Source organism: Panthera tigris, chromosome B3 (assembly GCF_018350195.1).
Source record: "Panthera tigris isolate Pti1 chromosome B3, P.tigris_Pti1_mat1.1, whole genome shotgun sequence".
Taxonomy (NCBI): domain Eukaryota; kingdom Metazoa; phylum Chordata; class Mammalia; order Carnivora; family Felidae; genus Panthera; species Panthera tigris.
In genome coordinates, this window is record NC_056665.1 from 47,457,727 (window position 1) to 47,472,375 (window position 14,649).

The 14,649-nt window shown below is 37.5% G+C and overlaps 1 protein-coding gene across 10 annotated transcripts in view; it reads right to left on the reverse strand.

Annotated features, from left to right (window-relative positions):
* The window catches only part of TCF12 (transcription factor 12), a 375,236-nt gene that overhangs the window by 264,187 nt on the left and 96,400 nt on the right, over nt 1-14,649 (reverse strand). Inside the window, exon 1 of one of the 10 annotated variants that reach the window (XM_042988784.1) lies at nt 1,714-1,780. The exons of the other annotated variants lie outside the window; for them this stretch is intronic. Within the exon in view, the coding sequence (XP_042844718.1) occupies nt 1,714-1,765 (52 nt within the window). The 5' untranslated portion in view covers nt 1,766-1,780. Of the gene's footprint in view, nt 1-1,713; nt 1,781-14,649 lie in introns of those variants that run through there. 10 annotated transcript variants of the gene reach the window in all.

A 14,649-nucleotide genomic window follows, 5' to 3' on the forward strand; every position in this document is an offset into this window, starting at 1 on the left:
GTGGCTCAGTCAATTAAGCATCTGACTCCTGATTTTGGCTCAGGTCATGATCTCATGCTTTGTGGGATGAAGCCGCATGTCAGGCTCTGTGCTAATAAAGCCTGCTTGGGATTCTCACTCTCCCTCTCTGTCTCTCAAAATAAATATATGAAAACTTTAAAGATTCTCATGAGGGTTAAACGAAATATTAGGTATAAATTGCCTAGAGAAGTAAGTGGCACAAACCAGGTGCTCAATACATACATGAGGTCAGCAATGAACCAAGCCCCATATCTAAACAGAATCTTTATAACACAAGCTAGTTTTATCTGAATAATCTACTTAAGGTAAAAACTTGGAATGTTGTTGGGGGTCATTTCCCATAAAACAAGGTAACCTTTCAGTATGGGCAAGAAAAACAAATTTTGAAACTTCCCCAGAGCATAAATATGACATTTAATGCCTCTACAGATCAATAGAGAGGAAAACTCTCAACATCCTAAAAAACCACCTGGCACTCTGCAGATTACTCCATTCCCACCTGTATGAGCCAGAAATAACAACCTGTTCTCCTTTCAGTTCAGAAATCCCATAAAATCAGGATATACTATTTCCTTCTACTAGTCTCATAGTCTGATAAGACAGAATCCATCTAGGAAATACAGTCACCAGGGTCTAAAAGGAAGAGGGAAAGGAAAGGGAAGGGGAAGGGGAAGGGGAAGGGGAAGGGGAAGGGGAAGGGGAAGGGGAAGGGGAAGGGAAGGGGAAGGGAAGGGGAAGGGGAAGGGGAAGGGAAGGGGAAGGGAAGGGGAAGGGAAGGGGAAGGGAAGGGGAAGGGAAGGGGAAGGGAAGGGGAAGGGGAAGAGAAGGGAGCATGGAGGGAGGGAGGGAAGGAGGGAGGGAATTATTCAGAATTATACTTATTACCATTATAGGCCAGGCCTAAAGTATACTAAATATAACTTCGTATCTGCTAGGTTTCAGTCACTGCAGTAAAGTCATATAAAGACCAAAAAACTCACCTCTTTGTAAAGAACAAGACTTTTGCCCTGGTTCCTATGCTACATAAACAACGCTTTTCTGTTACAGATTCTGAGGCACAGATTTTACTGTGAGCACCAGTCCTGACTGTTTCCTCACAGTGGGTGAGAATTCTGATCCAACCTATATACTAGGCCACTGTAAATGCCAATGTTTCCTTTCCCACTAGTCATGTAATCTACTGTCTTCCAATTTCACTATGATACTCTATGATACTCTAACCTTAGCTTGGCCCTTGAATCTAGAAACACTTTAAAGGTTCTGCCTCACTCTCAGTTCCAACTAAGTCCTCTCTTCACTCATATTCTGTCCGATAGCCAAGAAAAATGCTCAAACCTTACACATTTGAATTCTTAAACTTTCTTTAAAAAAAACCTGAAATTTTTGTGAGCATGAATCCATAATTTTGTCCTGTGTGGGGCACAAAAGAAGCAGAAAAGAGAATTCCCACCCTCAGAATTCTCTTAATCTAATTAAAGAGAGAATACATGGTGAAAGAAATAAACATGAAATTAGTATTACATCAAGTCTAAAAAAAAGTAAAGGCACTATGTGTCTTACCTCCACCATCCACCTCATGTAATACAAAAATTAAAGCTTATTACCCTTAACTTGAAAACTGATTGCTCCTGTTGATTTTGAAGCTCTTGACAAGGATAGCAATACCACCCTCTGCTTCTTATTCATACTTACTCATCCCTCTTCCATGAAGTCTTCCCCGATTAACTAGAAGAGAGCTGAGCATTGTTCCACCTACACACAGTCTCAAAATTCTTCCATGTCTGCCACCTGAAATAACATGCTTTCCTAACTGCCCATGTAGAAAAATAAACCACTTAAACAATCTATTTATTTAATTGAGCACATTTCCCAAGTGATATTATTCAGCTAGCTGGCTATTTAGCTTTGGATAGGTCACAATGGTTCTCTATTGCTTGTCTACCATAGAGTCCTTGAACATTTGCAAACTTCATGTTTGAGTCAAAATATAATCTAAGGAAATTACGCAGCAAGTTAATAATAATAGGGTTCTCCCTCACTGCTTTTACATTTTTTCAAAAGGGAAAAAAAAAGCACCTTTTGAAAAAGACATCCCTACCAATATGTGTCAAATTTTGCCACATAAGGTATTACTTCCCTGACTTAGGGAAGTATAAACACAAGGTTTATGACATAAATGACTCTCCACAAGAGGACCTCAAGATGCACTCAATACATTTGCCTCTGCTTCTACCCCAATTATCTGCAGGTTCACCACTTATCTCCTGACCACAAGCTGTAACATTGAGTGAGCTACATAAACACAGCACACATGTTCTAGATTTTCTTAGACAATCTCTAGCTCATATGCTTGCTTCCCGCCACCATGGGAATGTCAAATGTACAATGAAATGTGATTGAATTATTACAAATTTTTAAGATTTTATGAATACAAATAATGTCTAATGAAAGGAATTAAATACTACTGATTTGCTGTTCAAAACACATGGTCACTACATTTACAAATAAAAGGCAGTGAGCAAAATACATCTGAAACATCTTCAATACTGCCCACTAAACAGCTGTGCTTTGGCCAATGCTGGCCACATATTAGAACGTGGCATTATTTCTCCTTAGATGGATTTCTAAAATTCAAGTTGATACCAGGCTAACTCCACCCCTTCTTACCAGACTACCAAACTCAAAAACAGCTTGGTCTTGATTTCTTTACAAAAGGCCCAATAAAGTACAGTCCACCCAGGATCAGCAGAGGAGGGTAGGACAAAAGATGATACCCAGTGTGGTCAAAAATTTGCATGTAACTTCTGACTTCCCCAAAACTTCACTACTAATAGCCTACTGTTTACTGGAAGCCTTAGCAATAACATGAACAGTTGATTAACACATATTTCACATATGTATTATATACTGTATTCTTACAATAAAGCTGGAAGAAAAAATGTTGAGAAATTATACAGAAAATACATTTACAGTACTATACTGTGTTTATTGAAAAAAAAAATCCTCATGTAAGTGGACCCAAACAGTTCAAATCCATGTTGTTCAAGGGTCAAGTGTAAACTTAGTCCTCCCCTAATTGTTGGTCAGCATAGACCTTTTACCTCATTTAAGGTTTCTATCCTCCTACTTGAGCACAGAATCAGAGGGCTCTCCTTAATTGAAAAGAATCAGTACTTAAGTGTGTGGCTCATCAGTATCAAAAGCAATACCTTTGTTGTTCCTAATGTAATTCCAGTCTCTTCTGCTTGTTTGGTTTTGTTGTGTTTTATTTTGTTTTCCAATGACTACCTTTTGATTGGCTTTCAAAGATCTTTGGCCTAAAATGCAAAATTTAACAGCTTCTTACTGGGTTATCCTTGCACTCCCTGGAGTTTACAGAGGCTTGCCAAATTAATCTGGTGTCCTTTGCCTTCTCTCCCAGATTGTATTTATGGACAACCCCTTATCCTGGGCGAAGAAGAAATGAGTAGAGAAGGAAATAGTATTTTATAAATGTTTCAGTCCAAGTACATAAATGTACTGTCTCAGACTCACTGGGCAGAGTTCAGTCCAAAAGATGACAAGAAAATGTGTAGAATAAGTGCATTCTTCAGGCAATAAATCTAGACTTCACAATTCCTGAGGTTGTTTCCATTTTTGTTGTTGTTGTTTTTTACTATTATCAACAACCCTGCAGTGAACATCTTTGTACATCTATCTTGCAAGTATATTTAAAGGAAATAATGTTGGGCTAGAGTAATACAGCAGGGTTCTACAAAGTTTTTCTTAAAGGGACAGGTAATTATTTTTGACTTCCTGGTCTATACAGTCTCTGTTTCAACCACCCAACTTTGCCTTGTAGTGCAAAAGTAGCCATAGATAGACAATACAAATATAGATGGGTGAGACTGTATTACAATAAAATTTTATTTACAACAACAGGCAGCGAGCCAGATTTGGCCTCAGGACTAGGGTCCCTTACTAGAGGTAATATACCTTTAAATGGCAGTCCCAGGCTGAAAGTTACATGCATTTGACATCTTTACTGCTATTCAAATGGACTGCTTTTTAAATAGACATCTGGGGCCCCCAAATGGACACTCCAGAGACAGCAGTCATTATCTCAGTGTTAAGAACAGGGAAGGGTCTGAGATTTTGCCGTACTTCTAAGCTAACAAGGTAAACCATCACAGTTTGATAGATGCAGGCAGACAGGAGACTAGTGACTCAGAGATAAACTACTTTATTAGTCATATAATAGCACACAGCATGAGCATCAGCATATTTGCGTCAGATCCCCATATCCCCACATCCCATAGCAGCCACTTGATGAGTCCAAATAGATATGTGCACAGTGGGTTTACAGAAGAGAAAATCTGAGTTTAAGGAGCCCAAATCTTTTATGGTATGCAGTGAGCATGCCTGACCTTTGCCTAGAGAGACATTATCTCTATGATACTGAACAGTAAAACATACCTGACCTTTGCTCCAGAAAAAGACACTATGTCTATTTTCCAAGACTGTTTACTATATAAGCATCCTTGAAAGGATATTCCAGAACAAAGGCAGTCAGTGCCTCTGCTTGCAAAACATGCGGAAATGTAAAAGGCCCATGGAAAACTTCCAATACTATGTATCCCTTGTTTCTATATTGTCACAAGCTCCTAGCAAATTTTTCCAAAGCATTCCACTTTATTGACCAAGGTGATTAATCTGATTAACAAAGGTAGGACCAGATCTATTTTATTTGTCTTACTGATCATGAAACTAAGACTACTACTATAAAAAGGGCTCCAAAGCAACAAGATAAGGCCAACCTGCAATACTGAATCCACCATGCCCTCCAGGGTCCTAGGTCAAAGAAGCTGAACAAATCCCATAAACCATCAAGGTCTACTTCAGAAATCCAAGTGGCTTTCTCCTTATGTGTCTGACCTTTCCACTTAGATGGAAAGCATTAACCCAGGTACAAGAGCACGGATTAGCAATCACACAGAATCTGCCTGGCCCACAAGGAAATCTAAGGCAATTCTGTCATCCATAATAACCCTGGCTAGTGACTTGTGGCTGACTTGAACACCTTCTAGAGACATGGTAGTATCATTGATCACTTCAGCTAAAGTTAGAGACCGGTTCCATAACACCTATCCTAACTGGATGACTCCAACACAGGGATAAATGCCTGCAGAGCACAGAATTAGTCATCCCTCCAAGAAGTTCCCCCAAGTAATCAAGATTAGCCTAATTTTGGAGGAATCTCTAGAAGCATTTGAAAACTATGTTTCATTAAATACTCAAAGGTTTCTTACAACTTGTGTTTATAGTACAAGTCACTGTTTTTGGTAAGGAAGCAAACTGATGCCTAGCTTCCCATACAAGAAGTACAATGCCAGTAGTGCTTAATGTACCCCTGGAAAGAGTGTTGTTTACAATCATTGGAGACCCACAAATGGGACCTAAATCAGTCAGTGGTACATGCTGACAGTGCTTCAAATGCCATTTAACAGGCCGATGTGCTTTCGGATTTCCAGTTTAGTTTGAACAGTTTAGTTCTTATTCTTTGGAAAGACTGCTTAAGAAAAGTCAGGCCAACCTATCTTGTTTGTCCAAACATCAGCCAGCTGGCATTTAGCCACTTCATGGAATGACTGAACAAGGGCTACTGGAATGGGTGCAAGGAAGGCATGTGGAGGTGTTGACAGGTGTTTTGTGTGGGAGGTACAGAAGTTGGGGTCATCCCCTGCTGCTTCCAACAGACTTCTCAATAAAGTTAAGAGGAATGACAAATCATGGTCAGAGCCATGTAGAGATGGACAGCATACACAGTACTCAGTTCAATGTAAGGCACTTGTGGCAGTTTGGGAGAGCTGCAGCAGGAAGTTTTCGTTCTTAAGGAAGGCTCTGGGGGAGATTCTTCAAAGCGAAGACAACTCCTACTTCCCAGGTTTTAAGGTATTCCCTACTTAGGACCCAGGGAAAACTGGTGTGTCACATTCCAGTAACCATACATTCAATCTACATCTAATAATTTCCTCCTCAGACCCAGACTTTTCATCTGGAAAAGTAAAACGCAAAAGAAACAAGGGCTTTTTTTTTTTAAATAAAAATTCCAGGGAACCACTATTCACTCCTCTACTTTAATCCCCATGAGCCATTGTAGGGAAACTTGCTGATCAGTATATTTGACCAAATGGTCATTATTCTTATAACCTAGGACCCTAGAATCCAACAAAAAAATTTATGTGGCTGAAAGAGAATTAATTTTGAATCCCCTAAGACCTTTTTATATAAGATAGGTTGCCACCTGAAGGGTGTACCTGCAGCTACTTTTAGGTTATTTTTTTAAAGTTTACTTATTTATTTTGAGAGAGAGAGAGAGAGAGAGAGAGAGAGAGAGAGAGCACGCATATGAGCAGGGGAGGGGCAGAGAGAGAGGAGGAGACAAAATCCCAAGCAGGCTCCATTGTGTCAGCAGACAGCCTAACATGGGGTTCAATCTCATGCACCTCAAGACCATGACCTGAGCCATAATCAAGAGTTGGAAGCTTACCCAGATGAGCCAGCCAGAGACCTTTAGGTTATTTTTAAATTATTTTTTTAATGTTTATTTATTTTTGAGATACAGTGACAGAGAGTGAGCAGGGGAGGGGCAGAGAGAGAGGGAGACACAGAATCTGAAGCAGGTTCCAGGCTCTGAGCTGTCAACACAGAGCCTGAGGCAGAGTTCAAACCCACGGACCGTGAGATCATGACCTGAGCCAAAGTCAGATGCTTAAATGACTGAGCCACTCTGGCGCCCCTCCCCTAGGTTATTTTTAAAAAGACCCATGATGCCCAGTGATATTCAAGGTGGGTTTGTGTAACTCCCCACCCCCTTTATCCTGATTATCCAAAAAGGAGCCAAAAAGAGATGATCCCCCTTTCTGGGGATACCTTCATTCAATGACCAAACCACTTACTAAAGTATGTGGATTAGGAGGAAGTGAGGGGAGGTCAGAAACTTTTTGAGTCAATTTTTAGACAATTCCAACACTAAACAATACGGGATGCCTGTAGATTATTGGCAATGTGAAAGGTCCTCTGAATACCTTGACTCTCAGCCAACTGTTGAGTGGCTATGGGAATTAAAGGTGTATCATTGCTAAGATGTACATGGTCTGACAAACTGAACACATGACATGGATTAGTTTCAAGGGCCACAATGGTGTGGCTAGAACTGGCTGATCAGACTGGTACAACAACACTGTAATCCGAAAAAGTGTCAACAGCAGTGAGGCACTACTAATAGTTCCAAGAAGGAGTCAAAGGTTTAATGTCACACAGAATGTGGCTTCTATCACTGCAAGACAACAGGACCGACTTCTGGAAAGAGCCACCGTGGGGCATACAGCAGTGGCCTTTGCACAAGAAACATAAAACTGTTTTACTTTGTGCCCAACACCAGTACCTTACACCTAACCATTTTTAAGAGATGATTATCAACTTGCTAAGCCATTTAGATTCCACTGAATCCATTGTAAAGAGCAATGTTACCACTTTAACTTTAAATGTCAATACCAAACACCCAAATTACATCCTTTGCAATTATTAAACTTATAATTAAAAGTTTAGATGTCAACTTAAAAATGTACAAAGAGTTTCTTCAGATTTAAAAAAAAGTCTAAAGAATTTCTCTGTATTATGGTATCTTGTCTATATTATGGATGAAACCCTATAATTTCAGTACTTCAGGCATGGTTTTTGAGAAAACATATGACTTTCAAAATGCTTCATTTTGCTAAAAAAGCCTAGTTGTTAAGCCCATTTTCTTGCTGCAAAATCCTATTATCCCCAAAGTCTGTGACAATACCTGATACTTAGTAGGCAAAAATATATTCACTGAATTCTGCCTTCCTAACACACCCCATCCCCACCTCACCCTAAGCAGATTAAATGCCCCAAGACAACCAGGGAGAAGATCCTGTATACGGAAATGCAAAAGAGAAAAACACATTACCTTTCTTTTTACTCATAATTTTATACAATTTCACAAGGAAACAAAACTGTAGCCTCTCATATAGAAAATTCTCAAAACATTTTTAAAGCATTTATTCTTAGCAAAGGGAACCCTCATGCACTGTTGTGGGAATGTACAATAGTGCAACCACTATGAAAAACAGTATGGAGGTTCCTCAAAAAATTAGAAATACCATACCATTCTATTCCATTACTAGGTAGTTTTTACCCAAAGAAATCAAAAGCACTAATTCAAAAAGATATATACACTCCTATGTTTATTACAGCATTATTTACAATAGCCAAGATGTGGAAGCAACACAAATGTCCATCAGTAGACAAATGGATAAAGATGTGGTCTGTATACAATGGAATATTACTCAGCCATGAAAAAGAGGAGATCTTGCCATTTGCAGCAACATAGATGGACATAGAGGGATTATGCTAAGTAAAATAAGTCAAAGACAAATACAGTATGATTTCACTTATAGGTGGAATCTAAAAACAAAAACAAACAAAAAACAGAAATAGACCCATAAATATAGAGAACAAACTGGTTGCTGACAGAGGGAGAGGTTAGTTGGGATGGGCCAAATAGGTGAAGGGCAGTGGAAATATAGGTTTCCAGTTACAGAATGACTAAGTCACTTGGGTAGGATGAAAGGTACAACATAGGAAATACAGCCAAAGGTACTGTAATAGTGTTGTATGGTGGGAGATGGTAGCAACACTTGTGGTAAACATAGCATAACATATAGAGTTGGTGAATGTTGTACACCTAAAACTAATGTAACACTGTATGTCAACTATATTTCAATAAAAAAAATTGTAATAAAATAATATTTAATCCTAAATAAAAAACAGATTTATTCTTAGAGGCTCTCAGTAATTCTTTAAGGCAGTTAAAGTAAGCCAGGTCTCATACCCTTCCTCAGAAAAGGAGAAAGGAAAATGATGTAACTTATAATAAAGGCACAAAGGTAACCACAAAGAGAAATAAGCCAAAAAAGTAACTACACCAGACTCAACAAAATTTTCCTATAGAGAATATTATGGTGTGCCACCCAATATTAATGAAGGACTCACTGCCTCACCTACTGTGAGTGCATGAACAATAGAGAACAGTTTTGCCTATGTCTCTTTCTAGACAGCCCACATACAATGACATCCATGCAAAGCTATGAAGGCCTGGCAATTTAAATCCAATGCAGGACAACTCTGAAGGAACAATCTACCTACTGAATTCACAGTACACTTGGTGGAGAATGTCACTCGGCCTGAATCACAATTAAACTTTATCATCTGTACAATCCTGCTTCCTTCCTTTCCTTTTCACAGATGTTGATCCCAAGGACATTCGATGAACATCCTGTAAGCTAAGCTCTATCTCAGGCTTCCCATGGAATCTGCAATAATTCCCAAGAGCCACACCTGTAGATTTGTAGAACACACAAGAGTTAAAATACCTTTAAGAGTTTCTACTCATACATTCTAATGGTTGGAGAAACAACACTGTAAAAAGAAAATACCATCACTATTTCTCTGATAGTCCTAATTGAACCAAAATAATTTCCTTAAAAAAAAAATCAGTACACTGCAAAAGTTATGAACATGTAAAAGACCTCAGTGTTTACACCTACTAGCACTGTTTTCCAGGCTGGGACAACATTTCTTTCCTTCGAAATCCAAGCAGCAGTCATTGAACATACTAATTTAGTTTATTAAATGTCAGGTTATTCATAGTCTTATGTTTTACATGATCTTCATATTTTAATTTCTAATTATAATACATATTCTCCATTTACATATTCTATTGTCTCTAAACAAATCAAAATTCAGAAAGATATTCTGCCCATTAAGATCCCTTAAGAGGAAGGAAATACTTTCCTGAAATGTAACAGCAGAGACTAAACATTTAGAAATCATTTAGTCATCATACTGGTAAAAGTATCATTTCATATAAATCTCATTCCAAAAAGCAAAATTAGAATAAGAATTAATTACAAGGAGAAATGTAGGAAAACACTTCCTAGGTCTACTTTCCTAGCTGGCTCTCAAAATGTAATTTCTTCTCTTAGAAGTCCTTGAAATCATAAAATTCTGTAAAAATTGATGGAAAGTCTTCAGACTCTGTAAATATCTGAACTTAAAATTAGTTTTTGCCAACACAAGCAATAGGAAATGTGGGTAAGAGGAGAAAAGGAGAGCATCCTTTGGTAAAACACAGTTTGTTTTCTTTAATATTTAATCATTTCAAAAAGATACAATGACTACAATGGTGAACAGAACTTTTACTAAGTACTTTATATACTGTCTATACTGCTGCTGTCAAGGTAAGTGCAGTATAAAGCAATACAAACTCAAAGGACATTTCCCTTTACCTTAAGAAGGATCCTAGGCATTTTTCCAAGTCCTAAACCCTGTAAAAAGCACCAGCTAATGCCCCTTCCTGCCCACCTCTCAGACCTACAACATTATGACTAATGAAATAGGGCTACATGAACTGCCAGAAATTCTACTTTAAGGAATCAAGAAAATCTGAGGACTCATCCAGAAGACTGGCTGATAGCCATCCTCCCAAATTAAGAGGGCCTTCAAAATTTTCTGGAACCAGACTAACTATGAAAGCTCTATCCATGCACCCCAGTACCCAGGTGGATCTCCCGTGACCTGGGGCTTTTTTTAGATAATCAACACATCAGGCAATAACTATTTTCCTTACTTTTGCTTTAAAAATAAAAAAAGAAATTCTTATACATAAGATCAGCTTTGACCAACTATGAATTAAAAACTCTTCTTCAAATGAAAGTGAACTGATTCTACAGTGTCTCTCCTCTTGTCATGTCAGTGTTAAGGTACACTTGCTTTAAAATTTTGCTCTTATAAAGAATTTGCTGAAGAACTTTCATTTTTTTCACTAAAAATTAGGTCATTCAAGCCTCACAGTTTACCAACTATGCCATCTCCCATTACTACACCAGCAAATGAAATGCATGTTACCAATGTTCTCTATCTGGGTCCATGTTTTAGACTTTGCACCTTTCTTGGCCTTCACTTATTGTCAAGGAGTCTTGGCCGGGGGGGGGGGGGGGGGGAGGAGGGAGAGGGCAGAGGAATAATCAAGTAAAACATATTGCATGTAAAGGTAAGTAAGATCAGATACACAAAGAAATCAGAATTTGTCATAACCTCACAGTCAAATAAAGGTGATACCAATATGTCTAATAAAATATCAAAGGTTTGGTAAAAATATCTTGTAATAAGATTATTGTAAGAATCCTTTTAAGGGCAGAGGACATTTTACTTGGAAAATAAAAACCTTACAAGTGATACTGAGCTTCTTTAAATACCCAAAGGAGGCTATTATGTAGAAGAGGAAATAAATTCACTTCATTGTGCCACAAGAGCAGAAATGAGATCCATGGGAGGAAGTTGTAGGGAGGCTGTCAAAGCCAGCATTTCCCCAAAGTTTATTCCATAGACCACTGACCCCCAACCTACCTCTCAAAAAGAATTCCACATTCATATAAATTTGGGAAACATATGCAGTATGTTTATGTAGTATATAAAGTATGTGAGTTCCTCCAGGAGTTGAAAATGTACATGAGTACTAAAAAGTCTTATACTGAGAAAGGCTATTTAACTTTGTTTAATCAAGTATTCTTCAAATATTTCACCATGAATTTTGTTATAATTGTACCTACTTTTAAGTAACACCTAGAAATACTGAGAAGTGTCAATATAATAATGCCTTTCTAAGGGTAATACACTGATCACAAATCCTCAGTAAGATGGATTTCCTCAAGAATAATAGATATTTATACTATTCGGCTGGGATCTAACTGCTAGGCACAAAGTATTAAGCATAAAACATTCTTAATGAACAGAAGAAAAATAGATCTCTAAAAAAAGACATATAGGACAGCTAATACTTTAACGACCAGAATTAATTTCTATATTTCCCTGAAAAGTTAGAGAACGGAGAACTCGGTGTTCTGAGTAGAGGATGGAAAAAACTAAATTTTCACATAAAGTCAGAATTTTAGTTTCTGATAACTTGGGAGTGAGAATCAATCCTTACAGGAATTTTTATCACCGACAACAAAAGCTATATTGCTCACAAAAGGTCACCAGCCCATCCACCTGTCAAAATGAAGGGAGACATGCATTATTACCACATGAGCAGCCTGAGCCAACAAGCTTTTAAGAAAGGGAAAAGTTCCATTTGTTTCTAAGTTTGTAAGACCAACCAAGCAGAGAAAAGAGAAAACTAAAAGTAGGGAGGAGAAATAACATTATTTAGTTCCCTTTCTCAGTATGCACAGGTACCCAAGGACCATTAGATTCCATTGATCCCCATTATTCACAGATCCTATATTTGCAAATTTGCCTACTTACTAAAATTTACTCATATATTGGTTGGGCTTTCCAGTTATTCATGGACATGTGCAGAACGGTAAAAAATTGGGAATTAGGTAAAAAATTAGGAATACCTAACATGTATGCTCCCAGCTGAGGTCAAACAAGGCCTCCTTGTTTTAGCTCTCAGACTATAAAAAAGCATCCTTCCTGCAGACTACTCAGTGCCATGCTTACTGTTTTTTTCTCCTTTTTTGTTGATTTCCCTGTTTAAAATAGCTCCCAAGCCATTTTAAGTGCTGGCTAGTGTTCATAAAGCACAAGAAGGTTGGGTTCTTCTGGAGAAAAAATGTGTGCTAGATATGGTCAGCTTCAGGGATGAGTTATAATAATGTTGATCATGAGTTCAATATTAAATCAATCAATGAGATATATTACATAGTAAGTCCTTAAACCAAAACACATAAAACATAAAACAAGTTTATGTATTGATTAGTTAACAAAAATTTTGTGACCAGAGGCTTATAGGAACCTAATTCTATATTTCTATTAGAAGCACTGGTTCATTATTCATTAACTTAGTGTCTATGCTGACTTTACAGAACATAACAATCTCAAATGAGAACTGACTATAGTTAACTGTTACCCTATACTGCAACACCTTCATGTTACCTCAACCCATGGAAAGTGAGGATTTGAAATTTTTCAGAAATTAATAAATGTTGGTTAAATTTTTAATATAAAAGTCCTTAGGAAATAATCATATTCCTCTTGTAGAAGAATAAATTTTTCAAATATACTATTAACTAAGTAGTGATACACTCTGGAAGAAGTACAATACTTTTAACTGATGAACTCTCAGCACACCTATAAAACTAATTCACTGACTTCAGAAGTGATCTTATTTTCTTAGATGCAGAGTTCATATTATCTGGTTTTCCAGGTGTGAACATGATAGAGGATTAATCTCAATCAGTCATCACCCACAAACTATTAAGTATTATGCATGAGTAGTGCAGCATTAAAGGATCCATACATAGACTATGATTGTTCTATTTTATCTGTTTAAACTTGAAGCTTTTATAGAAACATACTGAGTGGAAAACTGAGTTTCTCTTTAGACTGACAGCCTGTCAGTCAAAAGAAAAGCTTTTAGGACATTCTCTCAAATCAGTTAGCTTTCTTTTCAGATTGGGATATATCTGTGTAGGACTCTAGAAATGACATGCTTGACTGGTAACCGTCTTTTGATAGTTAATACTCCGTGTTGTGTCAAAAAAATACATAATTATTTATAGACAATCAAACATGGATTTCTCATCTATGTAGAAAGAAATCTCAGGTTTATGAATATAAAGTACATGTATTAGATGGATTATATTTATTTTAATAGACTTCACATGTTAAGTAATCTTAACATTAATTGTGATTGAATATGATTTTACATGTGCTCACCTAGAGAGGAAAAAGAGAATGCTATTTCTTTGAAGGCATATTTGGTTATTCCTCTTGGTGCTCAGTTTTCTGGAGAGTGAAAAGTGAAAGAAGTGTTTGTTTTCTCATGAAGCATGTTGAACACCCCCCCCCCCCAACCATCAACTCCATCCACCACACACACCCCACTATCACCATCATGTCTTTGCCTGTATAGCAAGAGCTTCTGGTTTTTCACAATATCAATATACCCAGATCCCAAAACCAAATCTCATTGGTCCCTCTTTTTCTAGAAATAGTTTCATATTCTCCTCAATCTGGTTATGCTATGTTATGCTTCCATACCTGGATGCAATTCAGGCTAGGTTATGCTTCCATACCTAGATGCATTCTTTTTTTCCTATGAATTTACAGGGACAGTGGCAATCCTTCCCTTGTATCTTTTCCCTTGAACTCTTAAAGGAAAGACAATCCACAGAAATATGGGAATAAGTTAAAATAAAAATGAGTCATTTAATATTATGCACCTCTTGATGTTATAACACACATAATATTATTATAAAGTTTTATTGACAAAAAAATGTTTGTTTCAAGAAAAAAATGGGAGATAATGAAACACATCTAAAGATACTTCAAAGGGTGCCTGGGTGGCTCAGTTGGTTAAGCGTCCTACTTTGACTCAGGTCGTGATCTCATGGTCCGTGGGTTCGAGCCCTGCATCCAGCTCTGTGCTGAATGAAAGCTCAGAGCCCAGAGACTGCTTTCAGATTCTGTGTCTCCCTCTCTCTCTGTCCCTCCCCCTCTCAAAAATGAACAAACATTTAAAAAATTTTTAATACATTTTTCATATATACCTGGCTT